The 18,179-nt window shown below is 43.6% G+C and overlaps 1 protein-coding gene across 1 annotated transcript in view; it reads right to left on the bottom strand.

Moving 5' to 3' along the window:
• Positions 1–7,910: 7,910 nt before the first annotated feature.
• Positions 7,911–18,179, bottom strand: part of LRP2 (LDL receptor related protein 2) — a 194,145-nt gene continuing 183,876 nt past the window's right edge. The window contains 8 exon segments of the mRNA XM_023743536.1: positions 7,911–8,072; positions 8,260–8,331; positions 11,516–11,623; positions 13,614–13,715; positions 15,005–15,134; positions 15,595–15,712; positions 15,897–15,964; positions 16,802–16,892. Of these exon segments, the coding sequence (XP_023599304.1) occupies positions 7,911–8,072; positions 8,260–8,331; positions 11,516–11,623; positions 13,614–13,715; positions 15,005–15,134; positions 15,595–15,712; positions 15,897–15,964; positions 16,802–16,892 (851 nt within the window).

Below are 18,179 nucleotides of genomic sequence, written 5' to 3'. Positions count from 1 at the left end.
CTGACGCACTGACCCACCCTGCCTGTGGGGAAAGGGACATGTTTAAATAAGGCCTGAATCAACTGTCAAACCAAGCCCAATACAAACAGCTGAATGCTGAAGAAACAAAAAGCTTGTTTAGAAGATGAATTACACCCGTATTCAAAATTCCTGGCACCCTTTGAGAGGAATTAGCATTTGGGACATTTCTCAGCCTTGATATTGGTAAGTGGGGGATTTCAACCTTTTGCCGTAAGGAGAGAGTCATGAGAGGTTGGGCGGGAGATGGGGCCAAGACTGTACTTTATCTGCTGGAGCAGAACCGGGAAGAGGTGGCCTTGCTGTCAGATGGAACGTGATCATTGTACCAACAGGAATGAAATAGAAACCCTCCCAGGCCCCAGGCTGGTTGGCATGTCCCCAACCCACACACACCCTTCCAACAACATTCTCCAGCTCCCAGCCCCAGATTCTCCTCCTGGTTTTGATATCTGACCTTGACTTGGGTATGAAGCACAAACAATATGCACCTGCTGCTTCTTAGGCACCACCCTTCCCAGAAACCTTCCCTGAGCCTTCAACACCTTTTAATGTTTCTTCTACAAGAAGCCCCAGTGGCCTAATGGATAAGGCATTGGCCTCCTAATGTTTCTTGGACTTTATCTCCTTATTGAGATCGGCACAGGTATTAGGAGTCACATGTTTTCGACGGGAAAAGTGAACCCAGGGACCACGCATGACCTTCTCAGGGCACAGAGGATCAGCGCGGAGGGCAGCACTGGTGCCAGAGGATCTCCAGGCCACAGTTAACTCCCGATTGAGGGGACGTGCCCTTGGCCCGTGTCCTTTTGTCTCTCCCTGAAGGTCAATTGAGTCACCTCAGGGCCTTAGAGCTTCCACTGGGCTGTGGACACAAGTGGCTTTTTTTCTGGCAAGTCTCCTTGATGGGGTAGATGCAAGGGTGTGGGTGGGGTCGAAACCACTTGTTAGTTTTAGGCTTAGGACTTACCTTTTAACTTCTCTCATGCAATTTCCCCCCTCCGCCTTCGTCATCGGGATTAACTGGAACGCGCTGGCATGCTTTTGAAAGATAATTTAATGTTTTATAATCTGTCAAAGGAACTGCGATGCTCTAGAGCAGGGGTCCTCAAACTACGGCCGCGGGCCACATGCAAATACAAATATTGTATTTGTTCCCATTTTGTTTTTTTACTTCAAAATAAGATATGTGCAGTGTGTATAGGAATTTGTTCATAGTTTTTTTTTTTTAAACTATAGTCCGGCCCTCCAGTGAACTGGCCCCCTGTTTAAAAAGTTTGAGGACCCCTGCTCTAGAGACACACAAGGTCCACACAGCACGTTGGGAGCTCTGCTCCCTGGTCAGCCCCCAGTGCCCCGTGTCTTTTTTCCTTTGGCAACAATTCCTAGCCTTCTGACTGAGGGCAGGAAGGGAGAAGGAGGCGGTGGGAAGCAAGCTGGCTGCCCTTCGGGTGAAACTCCATCAAAGCAGTTTGCTGCAGCTCACGAGGGGAGGCAGGGTACCAACAGGACACAGTCCTGCTTTATGCAACCTGTTTGGTCCATTAACATTTTGCCCATCTGACCTGCTCCTCATTAGAGGGAAAGTGGGAGGAGACCCGACACTGAAATCCACAGGTAAATCCCCACATTTTAAAAGTTGTGTGTTCCAGAAATCTCTTTGTAAGAATAGCTCCAGTTCTGAAAGGAGCCACAAAGGTTACACTCAAGCGAGTGGGTGAGGCTCTAGGTCCTTCAGGCAACCCGGAGACTGTAGGGACCTATGTCTCCTCTCTCAGCAGCCCTCATCCCTGTGCTGACCAGGTTAGTCCTCCACTGCTGAAGAGCGATCTGGTCATGGTCCATCATCCCCCGCACCCTCCCCAACCCTGATGTGGCCCCAGTATCTGCTCTCCCAAATGAGAGGACCCCGCCCACTAGCATGATCAATCTTTGATGGGATCCCTAAAAAAGGGCTTCCTTCTCTGGCTTTCTTGATCACCCATCATGTTGTACAGCTTTCCTTGGCCTTCCCTGCCCTTTAATGTCTTTCCCCAGGCATGTGCCCTGGGCCCCTTAGGAGCCTGGCTGGGAGAGAATATGAACACTTAGATGGCCACTCTCAAGATGTTCCTTGCTGCTGAAACTCAACTAGAACACTTTCTAGAATGTTTGCACCCTCCAATTTATCAAATTTCCTGCCAGGGGGCTGACTGTCAGCTCTGCCTCCACTCTCCCTGGGGGCCTGCCAAGTCTTTACTATGCAAACAGAACTCCCAATGCCCACCACCCAAAACAAGTCCTGATTTGTCTGGACTAATCCAGGACAGGGTACAGAAAGGGCTTCATTCCGAGACCTATCCCATTAATCATATGTTTGGAACTGAAAGTAAATTTCTCATGGAAACAATGTGTCATCTGGAGGTTTGGGTCCCTGTCCAGCTAGCGAGAGCCCATTGAACCAAGTGTGGCTCAGCTGTACAACTAATGTAATCAGCTCCGTTCTGTGATTTGGCTACAGAAGTCACACAATCAAGAGAGAGGGGAATATAGAAGAAAAAAAAATAGGAAAACATCTTTCTCCTTTCTTGCATACAGGGCTGGTCCTGGGAAAGTTCCTAAAACAAACCAAGCACGTAGTATCTTTGGCTTCCTGCCGTCTCTCTATGCACCCCTCCCCCGGGACCTAATGGCCCCCCTCAAGCACTCTGGGACTCCTGCTGTTTGAAATCCCTCAGCTAGTCACCCCACCCAGGCTGGCCTACGCCAGAGCAATCTGCAGGCACCAACATTAGACCTGCCGCTCCACCCCACGGACCTCTACGGAGAGGACCCCACCCACCCGCAAGATAAGTCTGAGCCCTCTCTCTGAATTGTAGAAGGAAGGCAGCAAAATCGACTCTCGATCGAGTATGAGGCTGACTGTGCTTTGGCCCTCCCACGTGGGGAAGCAATGATGGCGGAGCTCCAGGCCCTGGGCTGAGTGGTACGTACTACGTAATTTATGCGGCAGGATCTGGGAACTCAGAACAATGAGCACTAGGACTATCGCACACATGAAGAAGGTCACTGTCCTCATGGAGCTTACATTCTTGTGCATTACCTCATTCGGTTTCACAGTTACCTAGACCCGTGGTCGGCAAACTGCGGCTCGCGAGCCACATGCGGCTCTTTGGCCCCTTGAATGTGGCCACAAAGTTTCCATCGCACTGTACGTGCGCACCCACACGTGGTATTTTGTGGAAGAGCCACACTCAAGGGGCCGCAGTTTGCCGACCACTGACCTAGATGCTTGCTACTGCCAAGTCCTGTGACCCTGAACTGGAATAAGCAGGTTGGAAAATCATTACCTTCCTTGTTTTTATGAATCTTTCTTAAGTGTATATATAGCACACATTTTAATGTCTAATATTAGAAGTGTTTGGGGTCTTTATTTAGTGCTTGGCGATGTTTTTTGTGACCAGAAATATACCACAGGAATTTAACTCTTGTGTCTATCAATGAGCCTATGGTAAAAGTGGTTTCGTTATAAGTCGTTTTGCTTAGAGTCACAGTTTCCAGGAATTTTCACACGATGTTAGTGGGGGCCCCCCCTGTACTGTGTACAGAACAGCAGGTGCTGACTGTTGGCTGGACACCAGCTACCAGAGCCTGGGCTCAAAAGGCCGGAACCCAGAGTGGTTTCGTGAGTGGCTCTCAGCAGCCCTGTTCTGGACAGGATCACTGGTAAGTTTTAGGAATTAAGTGACACGGAAGATGGAGCTTCCTACCTACATCCAGGTGGACTTTTAGTAATGTCTCCTTTCTTCTCAGGAATCTTTCTGGAATGGTCTGATGTTAACTCTTCAGATGTCTTTTAAACAACATTTTACCATCTTAGTCAATCAAAAGCCTTTATAAGTCCCAGGAGCTTAGAAGAAGAAAAAAGTCCAGCTATAAGTGTCAATGGTACCTATGGTGACCAGCACAGCATCATATGCATTAACTCCTCTGAGCCACCCTGTGAGGTAGGCAGGACAAATGTGTGCCCATGACATCATTCCTCTTTCTCTGCAAGCTCCAGATTCATTGAGAGGATTTCTTTCTTGCCTTAGCCTTAAAGGACTTCTTTTACAGTCATGAGCCACATAATGACGTGGTCCCACAAGATTATAATAAAGCTGAAAAATTCCGATGGCCTGGTGGCATCGTAGCCATCACAGCACAATGCTGGTGATGCTGGTGTAAACAAATCTGTGCTGCCAGTCATATAAAAGTACAGCAATGCAATTATGGAGAGTACCTAATAGTTGGTAATAATAATAAATGACTGTGTTACTGATTTATGTATTTATTATACTACACCTTTTCTCATTTTAAATATACTCTTTCTACTTATTAAAAAAAAAGTTTGCCATAAAACAGTAGCTACCTCATACATCTTCACTGTGCCTCCTTATTGCATCATTTTCTCTTGTGTTTGATTTAACTTCATGTTTGTATAGTAACAGGCTTATAGAATAGGAGCAACAGGCTATACCAGCCGTGGGCAAACTACGGCCCGAGGGCCGGATCCGGCCCGTTTGAAATGAATAAAACTAAAAAAAAAAAAAAGACCGTACCCTTTTATGTAATGATGTTTACTTTGAATTTATATTAGTTCACACAAACACTCCATCCATGCTTTTGTTCCGGCCCTCTGGTCCAGTTTAAGAACCCATTGTGGCCCTCGAGTCAAAAAGTTTGCCCACCCCTGGGCTATACCATCGAGGTTTGTGTAAGGGCATTATATGATGTTCATATAATGAGGAAATCACCTGACAATCAATTTCTCAGAACATGTCCCCATTGTTAATCAGTGCATGACTGTATTTATTTGCTGAGCTAATGTTTATTCAGCATCGATCAAGTGGCAGGTGCAATAGTAGGGGCTATGGATACAGGAGTGGAAGCTAGCCATCGTCCCCGATATACTAGTACTTACACAGGGTAGGAGAGAGATTCTGGAAGGACGACTATAATGTGTGACAAGACTAGAATGGAGGTGAACTTGGAAGGTCTGTTAGAGTGCAGAAAGGACATGCATCCACTTGATTAAGGAGAGACTGCCCAGGAAATCACAAATAAAAATTAGGATAGGTTAGCTAACTGAGCTGTGTGACTCCACCCTCCGTTTTGAAGCAGAGTTCAGAAAAACTCACATTTGCCTGCCTCTTTTGTTTCCCAGGAACCAGCATCTTGCATAATCAGACACAGCAGGAGGCAGACCACTAATAGTCAGCCTGTCCAGGCAGATTTATTTCTCTACAGAATAAGCCAAGGCATTGGTTTGTTATGTATGTAAATGCTAACGACTCGTGCAAAAAAAAAGTTAATGCTGGGGCAGCTAGTCAGGGCTGGCTTGGCCCTTCATAGCCGGAGAAGCCAGCACCCACTGGGAAGGAGCACCCCAAAGCCAGTCCAGCACAAGGAGGTCCCTCATGTGAGCAAAGCCCTCTCCTCCAAGAGCTTTTATCAATTTGCATTCATGTTAACTGAAGGCAAGATAGTGGTGGACATGGGCCAGCATCGATTTCTCTGCCTTCAATAGCCTCCAAGTCACTGCAGGCTTCCTTTGGACAGGAAGTTTTGATAAGAGTTAAGAAAGGTTTTAGGACTAGGAAGCTGCTGGGCAGTAACCCGGAAATGAACTTAAGCAGGAAACTCTTAGAAAATAGATTCTCCAGAATAATTTCTTATTGAGCTTAAAGCCCCAGACAAATATGAAAGCTGGGGATTGCCAGCATTTTCAAGAACAGGTTCTCTTGGCTCCTTTTCACTCCTGTTATTCAGTTCCTGATATAGCCCTCACCCCCCAGAGTTAAGACATCAAAATGCACCCACTGAAGTGAAATCCCAGTTTGAACCAAACCCTCTCCAGCTGGGACCATCTCCACGACCCTCAGCAGTGGGTACTTAATGCTAAGCTCTGGGACACAGTTAGAGACAAAATGGGGAACCTGGTTCCCGGCCTAGGGTATAAGGAAGGAAAAGGCGAGGTGGGACTTGGCTTTGAAAGGCAATTAAAGGGGCTGCCCACTCAGAGAGTCCAGGTGGGAACCTAGAGGAAGTCTTTAGGCTGGCTTATTTTTTTTTGTAAGAGAACTCCTATTAGGTAAATTACAGAGGTAGAAAAAGTAATTCCTAGAAGAAACAGGCTTAGGAAACAAGTTCTAGAGGTAAAGGAAGGGCACTTTGAGCTTGGGAGTGAGGAAGCTAATGGTAACATGACTGGGGCCAGGAGGGAGAGGACAAGAGGGAAGGACGGGAAGGGCATGGGCTTGCTGGGGGGGGCGGGGGGGGGCGGGATGGGGGGAGGCAGGTTAGCTTACTCTTCTTTCTGAGAGCTCCCCACCAGGCCCATTGTGGCTGAATGCTCACAGTCCCTCTGCTTCTGCCTGGACCCTTTCTCAGGTTCCCTAGCACTCAAAGCCCCAAGCTCTCTGCACAGCAAAACACAAGATTCATGGCCCAGGCTTGAGAATTACACAAAAGAAGTCTGATAAAATACACATTTATTAGAAAATTTTCAGCAGCATCATTTCCATTTGCTTTTCTAATCAAAATACATTTCAAAGTAATTACAATGAGCCCTCAAAATTTGAGCAACAAATATTTTGAGAGCTCAGGAATAAAATAATCAGTAGTACATGTTTCATTCATTCGTCCATCCGTCCATTCATTCATTCATTGTTTTTAAAATGTGCAATATTAGCACAGAGAACCAGGAATGCTACTTATGACAATGGAATATTCCTGCCATTGTTCTGGTTGTAGAGACTAGACCCATTACTCAAGGGCAGAGCTGGATTCTACAGTGCATTCTAATAGAAATGTATGATTTAGCCAAAGAACCTTACAAAAAGGCTCAATAAGAACAGTTTCCCTTTCTATTCATGTTCAACTCATTATAATGATATTTTCACACACAGAAACAAAAACCCAGTTGAGGCTTTGCTTAGCTGGTAGCTGCTTCGCACCTTACTTTATGAAGTCACAGATTTGGTTTTAATAATTCAACTACTGAGCTCGTGTCTAGGGCAGGTGACCACCTGAGAAGCCAGGCCAGGACATGAGTCACCCTGTGGTCCATCAAGTGAAACAAGTCATTCGATTAGACACAGACTCTCTGCAAAGTAACTTGTGCTTAACGACATGGGATTTTTTCATAGACATGGCAAATAAAAATGTCGCCTCGGTGACTAGTGAGATAACGTGAAACAGAGTGTTCTGGTTAGACAATGCAAATACACGGGAGGGTGAAGTGAAATCGTTTTTTCCACCTTCTTGCATTAGCTGAGGTGTCTACAGTCAAATCCAGAGGTCGGTGCAACACACAGTGCCCTCTGCCAATGTACTTATTAATCAGGTTACCGGTGATATTGAACATTAGGTGCTGATGTGTAAAAATGGACCTAGTGGTGGGGCCTGGATTCCCTTCCTGGGCAATTCTACAGGGAGTCCGAGCGGAGCCTCTTCTCAGACATGGCTAAGGCCCTCAAGTCCATCCCTCTCCTCATTGGGTCATTTTCTGGGATGACCGCCGACCAATTCAGCAGGTAGTTTCCTTAGCAAATTTACTGTTGTGATCACCTTTCCCAAATTTACAAATGTACAATATATTTATAGCATTACCTTTAGATAGAGCTTCAGTGCAAAGATATACATATAGTACATGGTGATAATTATTTGTAAAAATATGAGATGGCATTAAGTAAAAAAAAAAAAAAAAAGACACACAAGGCATAGTTTCCACAGACATTTCCAACTACAGGTGAACAGGGAAAAAATATATTTTTTAATAAAGTACTGAATGTTAACATTTTTTATCTGTTTGTAAAAAATATATGTGCAAAAGTGTGTTTCTAATTATTCCCTAAATAACTGTAGCACAGCTACATCTCGGAGTCTTCTTTAACAAGGGTTGCTGTGTCTTTAAAAGTGTCTTCTGTGGCGGTATAGGCAGGAGCTGGGGCTCGTTTTGCAGGCACTTTCGCAGGGGGCGAAGGGGACGGAGGTGGAGTCCCAGCAGCACTTTCCTTTTTCTCGTTCTCCATCTGAGACCACAAGGAAACACGAATTAGCCACTTACTCCCCCAACCTGACCGGAAACAGTTTTGTGTAAAGAAGATGGATCTTTGCCAGTTTGCTCAGAATATTCTGATTGTATGTCCAATTCAGCCAAGCAAGTGATTATTGCTAAGAAGGAACACCTGTGCTAAGAAAAATTCTTAAAAAAATTACCTCTGCATAGATTGGATTTTCAAAGTTGGTAGTTAGTTTCAGTTTTCGTTTGAAGATATTCCACTTTGTTGCCTAAATGAAAAAGAGGAATCAGAAAACCTTCAGTAATTTTTTTATGGGTTTCCTCCACCCTCCCCACCTCCACCCCCATCTGGGTTTTAACATTTCTTCTTACTGAAGCAAAAGGCAATTTGGGAGCTAGGACCATGTGACCTGGCCCATGTGGTGAACTGTTCAATTCCTCTTCCAGTGGTCCCTGAACAGTAACTGAAACTCTTTGGGCTCTTTTCATTGAATAATTTTAAAACACTTCCTTGGTTTGAACTTTATAGTTCATAGAATGTGTGTCTATAATATTTAGAAGCTTTGATAGAGATAGGGAAGAGGTTTCTTCTGGGGCTGCTGAAATTTTAAAGGAAAGGTCATATTGTAACTCATTTCATAAAATATCTTGATCCCTGGTCAACTCAAACATATCCCTTCTTCCCTCATCATTTCCTTCTGTAATCCTATATAATAAAAGGGTAATATGCAAATAGACTGAATGGTGGAATGACTGGTCGCTGTAGTGTGCACTGACCACCAGGGGGCAGACGCTCAATTCAGGAGCTGCCCCCTGGTGTCAGTGCACTCCCACAGGGGGGAGCGCCGCTCAGCCAGAAGCCAGGCTGACAGCTCGCAGCTGGCTAGTGCAGCGGCGATGGTGGGAGCCTCTCCCGCCTCTGTGGCAGCGACATCCCCTGAGGGCTCCTGAACTGTGAAAGGCCGCAGGCTGGGCACCCCCCTACCCCCAGTGCACGAATGTCATGCACCGCGCCTCTAGTTATAGTAATAACAGGGATAACAACACACAACTAACATTTACTGAGAGCTTGCTACGTGTCAGGGACTTTCTGTTGAATCTTCCCAATAATTCTGTGAGCCAGGTGCTCTTTATTATCTTTATTTTACAGATGACAACATGGAGTCACAGCAAGATTATGTAACTGAATTGTAGGTAGAAGAGTAGGCAAAGACTATAGGACTCAGAGCCCATAAACAAAAGAATCCCAAGAGAAATCATCCTAGGGTATGATGAGCGGTCCCTGTCTTGCTGAAAAGTTGCTGGTGGTGGCAATGCTGGCACAGGTCTGGCTGCCTGATGAAAGTGGACAGGGAAGGGTAGACAGGGAACAGTCTCTCAGGTAGCTAAGGTATCTCATGTTTTATGGGGTGCCTCTTGCTCTGTGAAAACAGGGGACCAATATGCAGAGGGGGGAGCGCCTGACTATAGGAGAAGTAGAAGAGACCATTCCCTTCAACCCACATTTAAGTGTGGACCTATGTTACACATGGCCACCACCAAGGGGAGGATGAAGGCATTCGTGTCAGAGCCCACCCTCTGGAAACTTACACTTAAATGGGCAAGGCCCAAACTCTTAAAAGTTATTGCTTTAGTATGGAATGGCTGCCTAGAATTAAGCAATTACTAACCAAAGAAATGGTGGTGATTTTCATTTTTTAAAATATATATTTTATTACGATTTTTTTACAGAGAGGAAGGAGAGAGATAGAAACATCAATGAGAGAGAAACATCCCCCCCACCCACTGGGGATATGCACCCTCCACCCCCTGCACTGGGGATGTGCCCACAACCAAGGTACATGCCCTTGACCAGAATCGAACCTGGGAACTTTCAGTCCACAGGCCGATGCTCTATCCACTGAGCAAAACCAGTTAGGGCATGATTTTAATTTTTATCTCCTTTGGAAATCCAATGCAGGTCAACACGACTTTTAGAAAATGACAGAGCTTAGTTATAGTTCATGTTCTTTGAGTCACTTGAGCAGATTTACTGATGAAAGATAAATTTGTGGCCTCTTTGGTACATTAATGTCAACCTAGGGTGATCCTAACCAAGTGCCTTTTCTACTTTTATTTTGACCTGAACAAGCAGAACAAAAGTTTGAGGTACTGAGAAATAAGTATTATATAAAGTGATAAAATTTCTAACTACCCTTAGACTTGTGATTCTTTGTATTACTTCACAGAAGAGGACATAGAACCTTAGAACTGAGACATCCCAGATCCTATTGTTTTCAGCTTAGAACCTTAGAACTGAGACATTCAAATCCTATTGTTTTTAGCCTGGCATCACAGTGCATTGTGGGACACTTGTTGATACTTAGTGGACAGGGGCCAGGAATTCTAAAATGCCCCGAAATGCATAGAATAGTTTCATACCACAAAGAATCATCCCAACCAATTTGTCAATAGTGCCCTCAAGGGGAAACATTAAGGACTCTAGTGCTCAGAGGTAAAAAAGTTTGCCCAGAATCAAACAGCTAGATCTCAGATACCTTCTTATGTGTCCACGAAAACTAGTGATACAAAGTTTTACATAAAGCCCTGGCTAGTTTGACTCAGTGAATACAGCATCAGCCTGTGGACAGAAGGGTCCCAGGTTCGAATCCAGTCAAGGACACATGCCAGGGAATGGGCTCTATCCCCAGTAGGGGGTGTGCAGGAGGCAGTCAATCAATGATTCTCTCTCATCATTGATGTTTCTATCTCTTTATCCCTCTCCCTTCCTCTCTGAAATCAATAAAAACATTTTTTCAAGTTTTACATAAATTTATTTATTGAATTTCTTTCTGTAGACCAAATAATCTAAAAATTTCAAGGGACTATAGGAATGGTAGGGAAGCTCTATATAGTGGTTAGTTTTTTCTTTTAATCTCCAGTATTAAACACTGTGTCTGGCACAATGAGGGCAATAATGGTTGGACAGTGGACGGATAGATGAAGAGGGTATAAATTAGTGCCATCTAGTGGTGAACATAGGTGACAATAGTAGAACTAAGAACAACATACAGTATTAAGGGAATATGTACACTTAGAAAAACTGCATTACTCAGGAAAGGAAAGGGTCTTCTCTCTGTATGTATCCTTGACCCAGGGAGCTCTTTATTAATATTCAGTCATTCTCTCAAATTAAATGCCTCTGGTCTGAAGATGCTGGACCCAGTTGCCCTTCTCTTCTGTGTGATCTCCCATGTCACAAAGAACATCATTCCCATCTCAGTGTTAGAATGTAGATTTATTTGGTGGAAAAATGTTAACTTATAATTTCTCAAAAATTATCTTTATTAACTGCCTACACATCTTGGGCTCTATGAGCCTATTGGGGTCTCCCTAGTTTGCCTAGGATAAAAAAATCCAGCAATTCCAAAGTCCTCTCCAAATCCCATGTCATTTCAGAGGTTAGCCCATTACCTGAGTTCCTTCAGCACTTGGAGAAGTTGGCTTTGTGTCTGGAGCTATCTCAGAAAGATTTATGGGACATTCATAGTTCTTGTTCTCCACATTTTCCGATGCAGTCACCTGTGTAAACATTAGAGGCCATTATCCAGTTTTGAAAGAATCTTTGCTGTAAAGTTTCTTATCAAGTCCTTGGTTCTGTTTTGCCCACAGACATGGTCAGGCACCAATTTTATTACAGGAGGCTGACCTTGGAGCCCAGGAATAAATACCCCTCCCATCTCCCCAAAGTCAGGAGCACCAGCCACTAAGCCATCTATCTCATGCCTTAATCCTGGGAGGCAAATACATCCACCACTGGTCACACTCTCGCATAGTAACAACAATTTCTATTATTTTCTCCATGCCCCCTTCTTCCCGCTGTGGACCATAGTTTTGGGTAAAAGATACTCTGGTTGTACATTGGCAGCCAAAATTCTGGGAGAACAGCATGAATTATTACCAAACTCATTGGTAAACTAAGAATCTTATCTTTGGATATTTAGAATAAAATTAACAATTTCAGCAGACTGTTTAACAGAGCTTCAATTTTTATATTTTTTATTACAGTTTACATTCAATATTATTCTGTATTAGTTTCAGATGTGTGGCATAGTGGTTTAAAAAATCATGTACTTTATAGAGTGGTCCTCCCAATGTTTCAAGTACCCACCTGGCCCCACACATAGTTATTATGGTACTATTGACGATATTCCCTATGCTGTAATTTACATCTCTGTGACTATTCTGTAACTACCAGGGGTTGCATTTTTTAAATGAGGTATAATGGAATTACTAGTAATATTCCTCCAGACATTCCCTCTTAAGCCCAAACTACCATGGATATATATAATCAATAAATTACAGGATAGAAATTCCCTCCTTTTCATATATTTTTGCATTCACCCCCTTCATTTCTTCTTGAACTTGGGTATGTGTTTGTAAACATAGCCTCATTTTATTTCAAGTGAAAATGCCAAATTAAATATCATATTGATCTTACCATGCAACCAAAGTTTTGCTACCTGGCTACCAGAGGATTAGGTGAAATGCTTTCAAGATTCAAACATTTCTGATCTTAAGAAAGCTATTCATAAAATTAACATTCCTATCTTGTGTTAAAATGTACCATTATCTTGTGATTACAAAAGAAGGTTAGGTGTTAACACTAAAACTGTATTTCACTGAGGCCACCGTGGTTTTGACAAAGGAAGCGCAGGCTAACCTCGGACAGGCACTGGAAGTGGTGTTGGGGCTACTGACCTAATGAAAAGTTTTTCCCTTCATGCGTACACTGTCTCACTCCCTGCTCCTCTGCAAGATAAGTGAGCAGTGGGGCTTCATCGAAGAAATGTCAGTATCTGCCTCTTTGGAGATGTTTTTACTTTTCAGAAAAGTATGAGAAAGGCAAGCATAGGGAGATCACCTCAAATCACACATTTGTGATACCAGTAAGAACCCAGAGAGCACAGCCCAAATCTCTGCATGATGACCTGTCAATCATTCACTCATTCATTTCTCTAATATTTATAGGGAGCCTCGTGAGTCAGGCGCTGTGTTTACCAAGCCTCTGAACGGATTCAGAGTGAATCCTCTTGCTTTGTCCACTCAGAATAAAAAGGGTCTCGCCAGGCCGGTGTGGCTCAGTTGGTTGGGCGTTGTCCCATGCACCAAGAGATTGCTGGTTCGATTCTGGGTCAGGGCACATGCCCGGGTTTTGAGCTCAATCTCCAGTGTACAGGAGGCAGCCAATGAATGTTTCTCTCATCAATGTTTCTATCTCTCTCTCCCTCTCCCTTCCTCTCTCTAAAAATCAATAAAAACATTTTTTTTTCAAAATGAAAAGGTTCTTGGTCAGCACCCCCAGAATGGTTGCCAAATATCAACAACTGTACGACAGAACAGGATTCTGGTTGTATTCAGGTCTCATGTCCTTGGGTCAGTCTTGTTACTGCAGATAGTGAAGCTGAGGATTGGACCACATGCTTCCTTCCATTTGAGGGGCATTCATTACTCAAAAGAACAAGGTCCAGCAGTCGTAGCACCTGAAAGAAAGGCCCGTGTGACGGCTCACCTGGGCTTGCGGAGCCTCTTTGACAGCACTGTCCTGGGTTGCATACATTGGGTTTTCAAAGACTATGGGCTGCTTCCCCATCTCCATGGTAAAGTGGTCACTCTGTTAAAGGAAAAAAGGTTATGCCATACTGACCTGATTCACACATACAGGAAGGTGTTCTCCTCGTGCCTAGAGGCATGCTAGGTGCTATGTCAAATTTTCCCCAAAATGGCAAAAATACGTAAATAAATAACCCCCAGCAGACAAGACCTGCACCCAGCAAACCACTATGTAAAGCAGCGATTTTCAACCTGTTTCATCTCATGGCACACAAAAACGAATTACTAAAATTCTGCAGCACACCGAAAAAGAGATATTTTTGCTGATCTGACCAAAAAAATAGATATAATTTTGATTCATTCACATCAAATGGCTATTGTTGTGTTGCTGTTGTCATTTTTTTTTATTTGACCAACTAAGGGAAAAGAGGTCAGTGCCCCTGACTAAATTATTAAGCATGGCATGTTTCAAAAATTCTTGCGGCACACGGGATGAAAATTGCTGATGTAAAGTAACATAATAGACTAACCAGTCAGCTCAAGAAAATGGAAACACTCTTCCTATGTCTAGGCACCTTAATACTTGGGGGTTGGGTTTGAACAACAGAGAAAAGGGTAGATGGTGGAAAAAGAGCAAAGTAGAGAAGAGGGAGGAGGAAAGAAGAGATAATTTTGTGCTTTTAGGCAGAGGCAAAAATGAAAGCTTGGAGGAAAGGCAGAATGCTGAAATTGCTTTCCCTATACTGATCAACCTGTACTAGCCACTCATGAAATATCCCTTTGGTCCTCACAGGAGGCATTTTACAGATGGAGGCAGGTATCATTGTACCCATTGTACAGAGAGGTCAAGCTCCATGCCTATTAATACATATTTAGAAGGCAGCAGAGTTGTTATCGCAACCAACCGCTGACTCTAAAATCACTGTTTATTCCATCACTATACATTGGTGGGAAAATAAATGCCAGGGAACATACAGTTCCTTATTCCTTCCTTTAAAAATACAAAGATCATCAAATAAGAAGAGAATATCATGCTCTCTTTCCCCTCCTCTCCCAAAAATCTGTTTAAGATTCTAATTAAACTTAATTAAGACTGCTTAGGATTCCAATTCAACAGAGTGGCACAGAGCAAAAAAAGTTTCAACTTTATTACCATTTTTCGGCACATTTCTGTCTGCAAACCTAATGTTTCCTAGCTTGTACGTATAGTGAAGAGTTTATTCTGAGAGGCATACAATTTTGCTTTCTTTTCTAGCTTAATTTTATTCTTTATTTTTTTTAAAAAAGTGCTTCTTTTGTAAAACAGTAAAAATGAGAACTTTCACATAGTCATTTTGAAACCACACTCACCATCACCATTGCTCTGTCAATGGCAGACTCAGGGCCAAAACCAGACACTCCAATATCCATGTTAACATCGGCCCCTGATCTGAAGGTCACCCCATTCCCAGTTTCAGAGGATTTGACCAGACTGCTTAAGCTGAGAAAAGAAGCCATCGAAACAGTGTTATTGTTTTTTTTTAACAGCCTTTTGCAAGAGTACCCTTTCCTCCATATTGCTAAGTCTTACTAAAAGGAAGACAGTGCAGGGTTCCCACTCTAGTGCATCCCCTTGGCCCCCTGGAAGTGGCAAAGCCTGAGATCTAACAGAGGGCCAGCCTCGCCCGTCACACAGCCGACTGCTCTCCGCCTAACCTGAATGCCCACCAGCAGGCACAACCACGTGGACTAGAAAATGTGATTTGCCTTCAGGTTTCTTTGAAGCACTTGATTAAGAAGTTGTGATTTGAAGTGACTCCTTTTGGTTTCTGCAGAACAGGTGAGCTATGCATTGTGCTTTTTTTAACTTTAAAAAAAATAACACACAACTAAATTCGTTGTTTTCGCGTGGTCCCATCACACAGGCTTCTAAAATAAATGCTCCACATAATGGAACTGACCTTGGCAACTTGGGCAGAGAGGGCAGAAGGGAGCCAGTCTTCCTGTAGTGGAAAAATCCTAACGCTGCCAGAGCTCCAATGATGATGATCAGGATGACTGTCAACAGCACGGCCATTGCTGCCATCGAGGAGGGGAGAAGAAGCGAACACATTAACATGGGAAGGAGAAGAGCCAGTCTTAGCTGTAGAAGCTGGGGAGTAGCACCATCCATTCTTCAAAGACTGGGTCACACAGAATATAAATAGCACTCAATTTAGGCACTGCGAAGTATTTCCAGATAGCTCATATTCTTCAAACTTACTTGTTCCTGGAGAAATGCCTTTCGAAAGCCCTATTTCACAGTAATTTCCCATGTAGCCACTGGGACACCTGAAAGGAAAAGAAGAATTGTTCACAAGATGTTGCCTTCTTAGGCGTCTACTGCAATTTTATGAGCACATCTTGAGGTAGAGAGAAGTTTGACTGAGTAAATTATATGTTGACCAATATATCCCGCATGACTTCCATTTATTCTGCCAAGAGTGGAAGAGCAGAATGAACAGTAATCTGACTTTGGAAATTCACTTTCAATGAAATAGCTGTGGCATCTACAAGGTCAATCTCATCAAATAAACCTATTGGCGTCTTCTCTAATCCATCGGCCTTTTCCTTAAGGAGTAAAAATGGAAACCATTATTGTGTCCTTTCCTTTGATGTGATTTCATTACTTTTAAAGACCTCCATTTATGTTGTTCTGTGTTAGAGCTTTCTCAACAATTCTCTCCTTCCCGAGTCTTGAGCGCAGTCTCTGCTGCTCATGTATGCCTGGTCTTAAAGCAGCTCTGCTGAGCTGCCCCTCTCCCATAATCCAGTTGTAATTGACAAGACCAGATGAGTAGGAAAATGTGGTAGTTGTCATTTCTCTAACTCCTTTCTCCCCCCAAGGGTGGCCCACAATGCTGTGGCACCTCCTGGGAGCTTGTTAGAAATGTGGAATCTCTGTGAATAAGATAGATGGGGCACTCAGTCCAGACCCCAGGTGGTCCTTAGGTGCTGTACAGTTCGAGAAGCACTGCCTTAGTTCTCTGTGGATTCCCCAAGGGAGGGCAAGCTGGTTAAGATGGGATAATTAGTAAACTGGCAAGGTTCCTATTCTTGTTTTTCTTTAAGGTCTAGAATTACCCCAAAAGCAAATCCTATAGCTCAGCCCTCAACATTCAGACTTACTTGCATTTGGGGAGGTCATTCTCATCAAAATAGCAATTTCCTCCGTGCATGCACCTGCATGGGGGCGGCATGGTGATAGGATTGTCCACAGCTGCAGAAAGGGAAAGCCATGCACGTGTTAGTGTCGGCCATACTCAGCACAGCACCCACACCAGGCAATCCTGCTTCCAGCCTAGGGTGGGGGTAGGGTGGTTGGGGGCAGGGCGTCTAATTACTCTCCCTATCAAAACCTTCCCTTCCCCTTCAGTCAGATGAATTTCCTTATCAATAATAAGGTCTTGGAGAGTAACATACATTTGGTGGGAAAAGGAGACAATTTATATAATTTCACTCAAAAACAATTAGACCCCAGCACATACATTAATAGTTCAAAGAAACTATGGTTAAAAAAAAAGTCTCTTAGGAATTCCCTTCTCATTTGAGTTGTTCATAATTCTCTTCTGTGAACCCCATTAAGATCAAGAGTTCAATTACACCCCCAACTTCAATTAAGGCTCCAAAGTGTCAGCAAGCCATTAACCAATAAACAGACATGGAGATGCTTGACAGACAGCTGGTTAGAGACCTCATTTTTTAAGTCTTCCAAAACTGCCCTTGCTCTGGGTCCCTGCACCTAAGTACTCCCTGGATGTGCCTGATGGGTCATTGGTGTGTCCATGTGTAACACTTAGAAGATACTCAATAAGTACTATGTGTTTATTCAAATACCCTTCTGGCACAGTTCCTCAATTTGAGTCTCTACTCAAAGGACTCCTTATCAGAGAGGCCTTCTGGAACTCTCTATCCCATTCCCACCCCACCCTCACCCCTCTTACCCTGCTTTAGTTTTCTCCTTTCACCACCTGACATCATATATTTATGGGGTTCTCTATTTATTGTCCTGTTAGGATATAAGCTTAACAAAAGCAGGGAATGTGTCTGTTTTGTTCACTATCTCCAACCCTTAGAACAGTGCTTAGCACATAGTAGGCACTCAGTAAATATTTATCAAATAAATTGATTAATATACCAAACCAAGACCACATACAAATGACTACCATCACTAATGTGCTACCTTTGGTTCAAGTTCTTTTAAATGAGAATCTTAATATAATCCACTTGGCAATTACATGTAAATGAGCAAAGTAGTAGATGAAGTGACAACCTAGACATCGCTCCTTCAATGTGAGGTTGTAATAAATGTCAGAACACCCATCTACAGCATAGAATAAGTCTCAAAACATTGCAAAATAGTGTAGTCTTGCCAATATTTCCCCAGTAGCACTGGGATAGGGGAAGGGAGGCAGAGGGAAGCAGTTTCTTTACCCTGAGTTCATTCTATAAACCTGCCAACATTTCAGCCTGGTTGGGAAGAGTCACAAGGTAAGTGCCTTAATCC

The sequence above is a fragment of the Myotis lucifugus genome, unplaced genomic scaffold (genome assembly GCF_000147115.1).
Source record: "Myotis lucifugus unplaced genomic scaffold, Myoluc2.0 scaffold_5, whole genome shotgun sequence".
In the NCBI taxonomy this organism is placed as follows: Eukaryota; Metazoa; Chordata; class Mammalia; order Chiroptera; family Vespertilionidae; genus Myotis; species Myotis lucifugus.
This window is presented reverse-complemented; position numbering and strand designations above follow the sequence as displayed.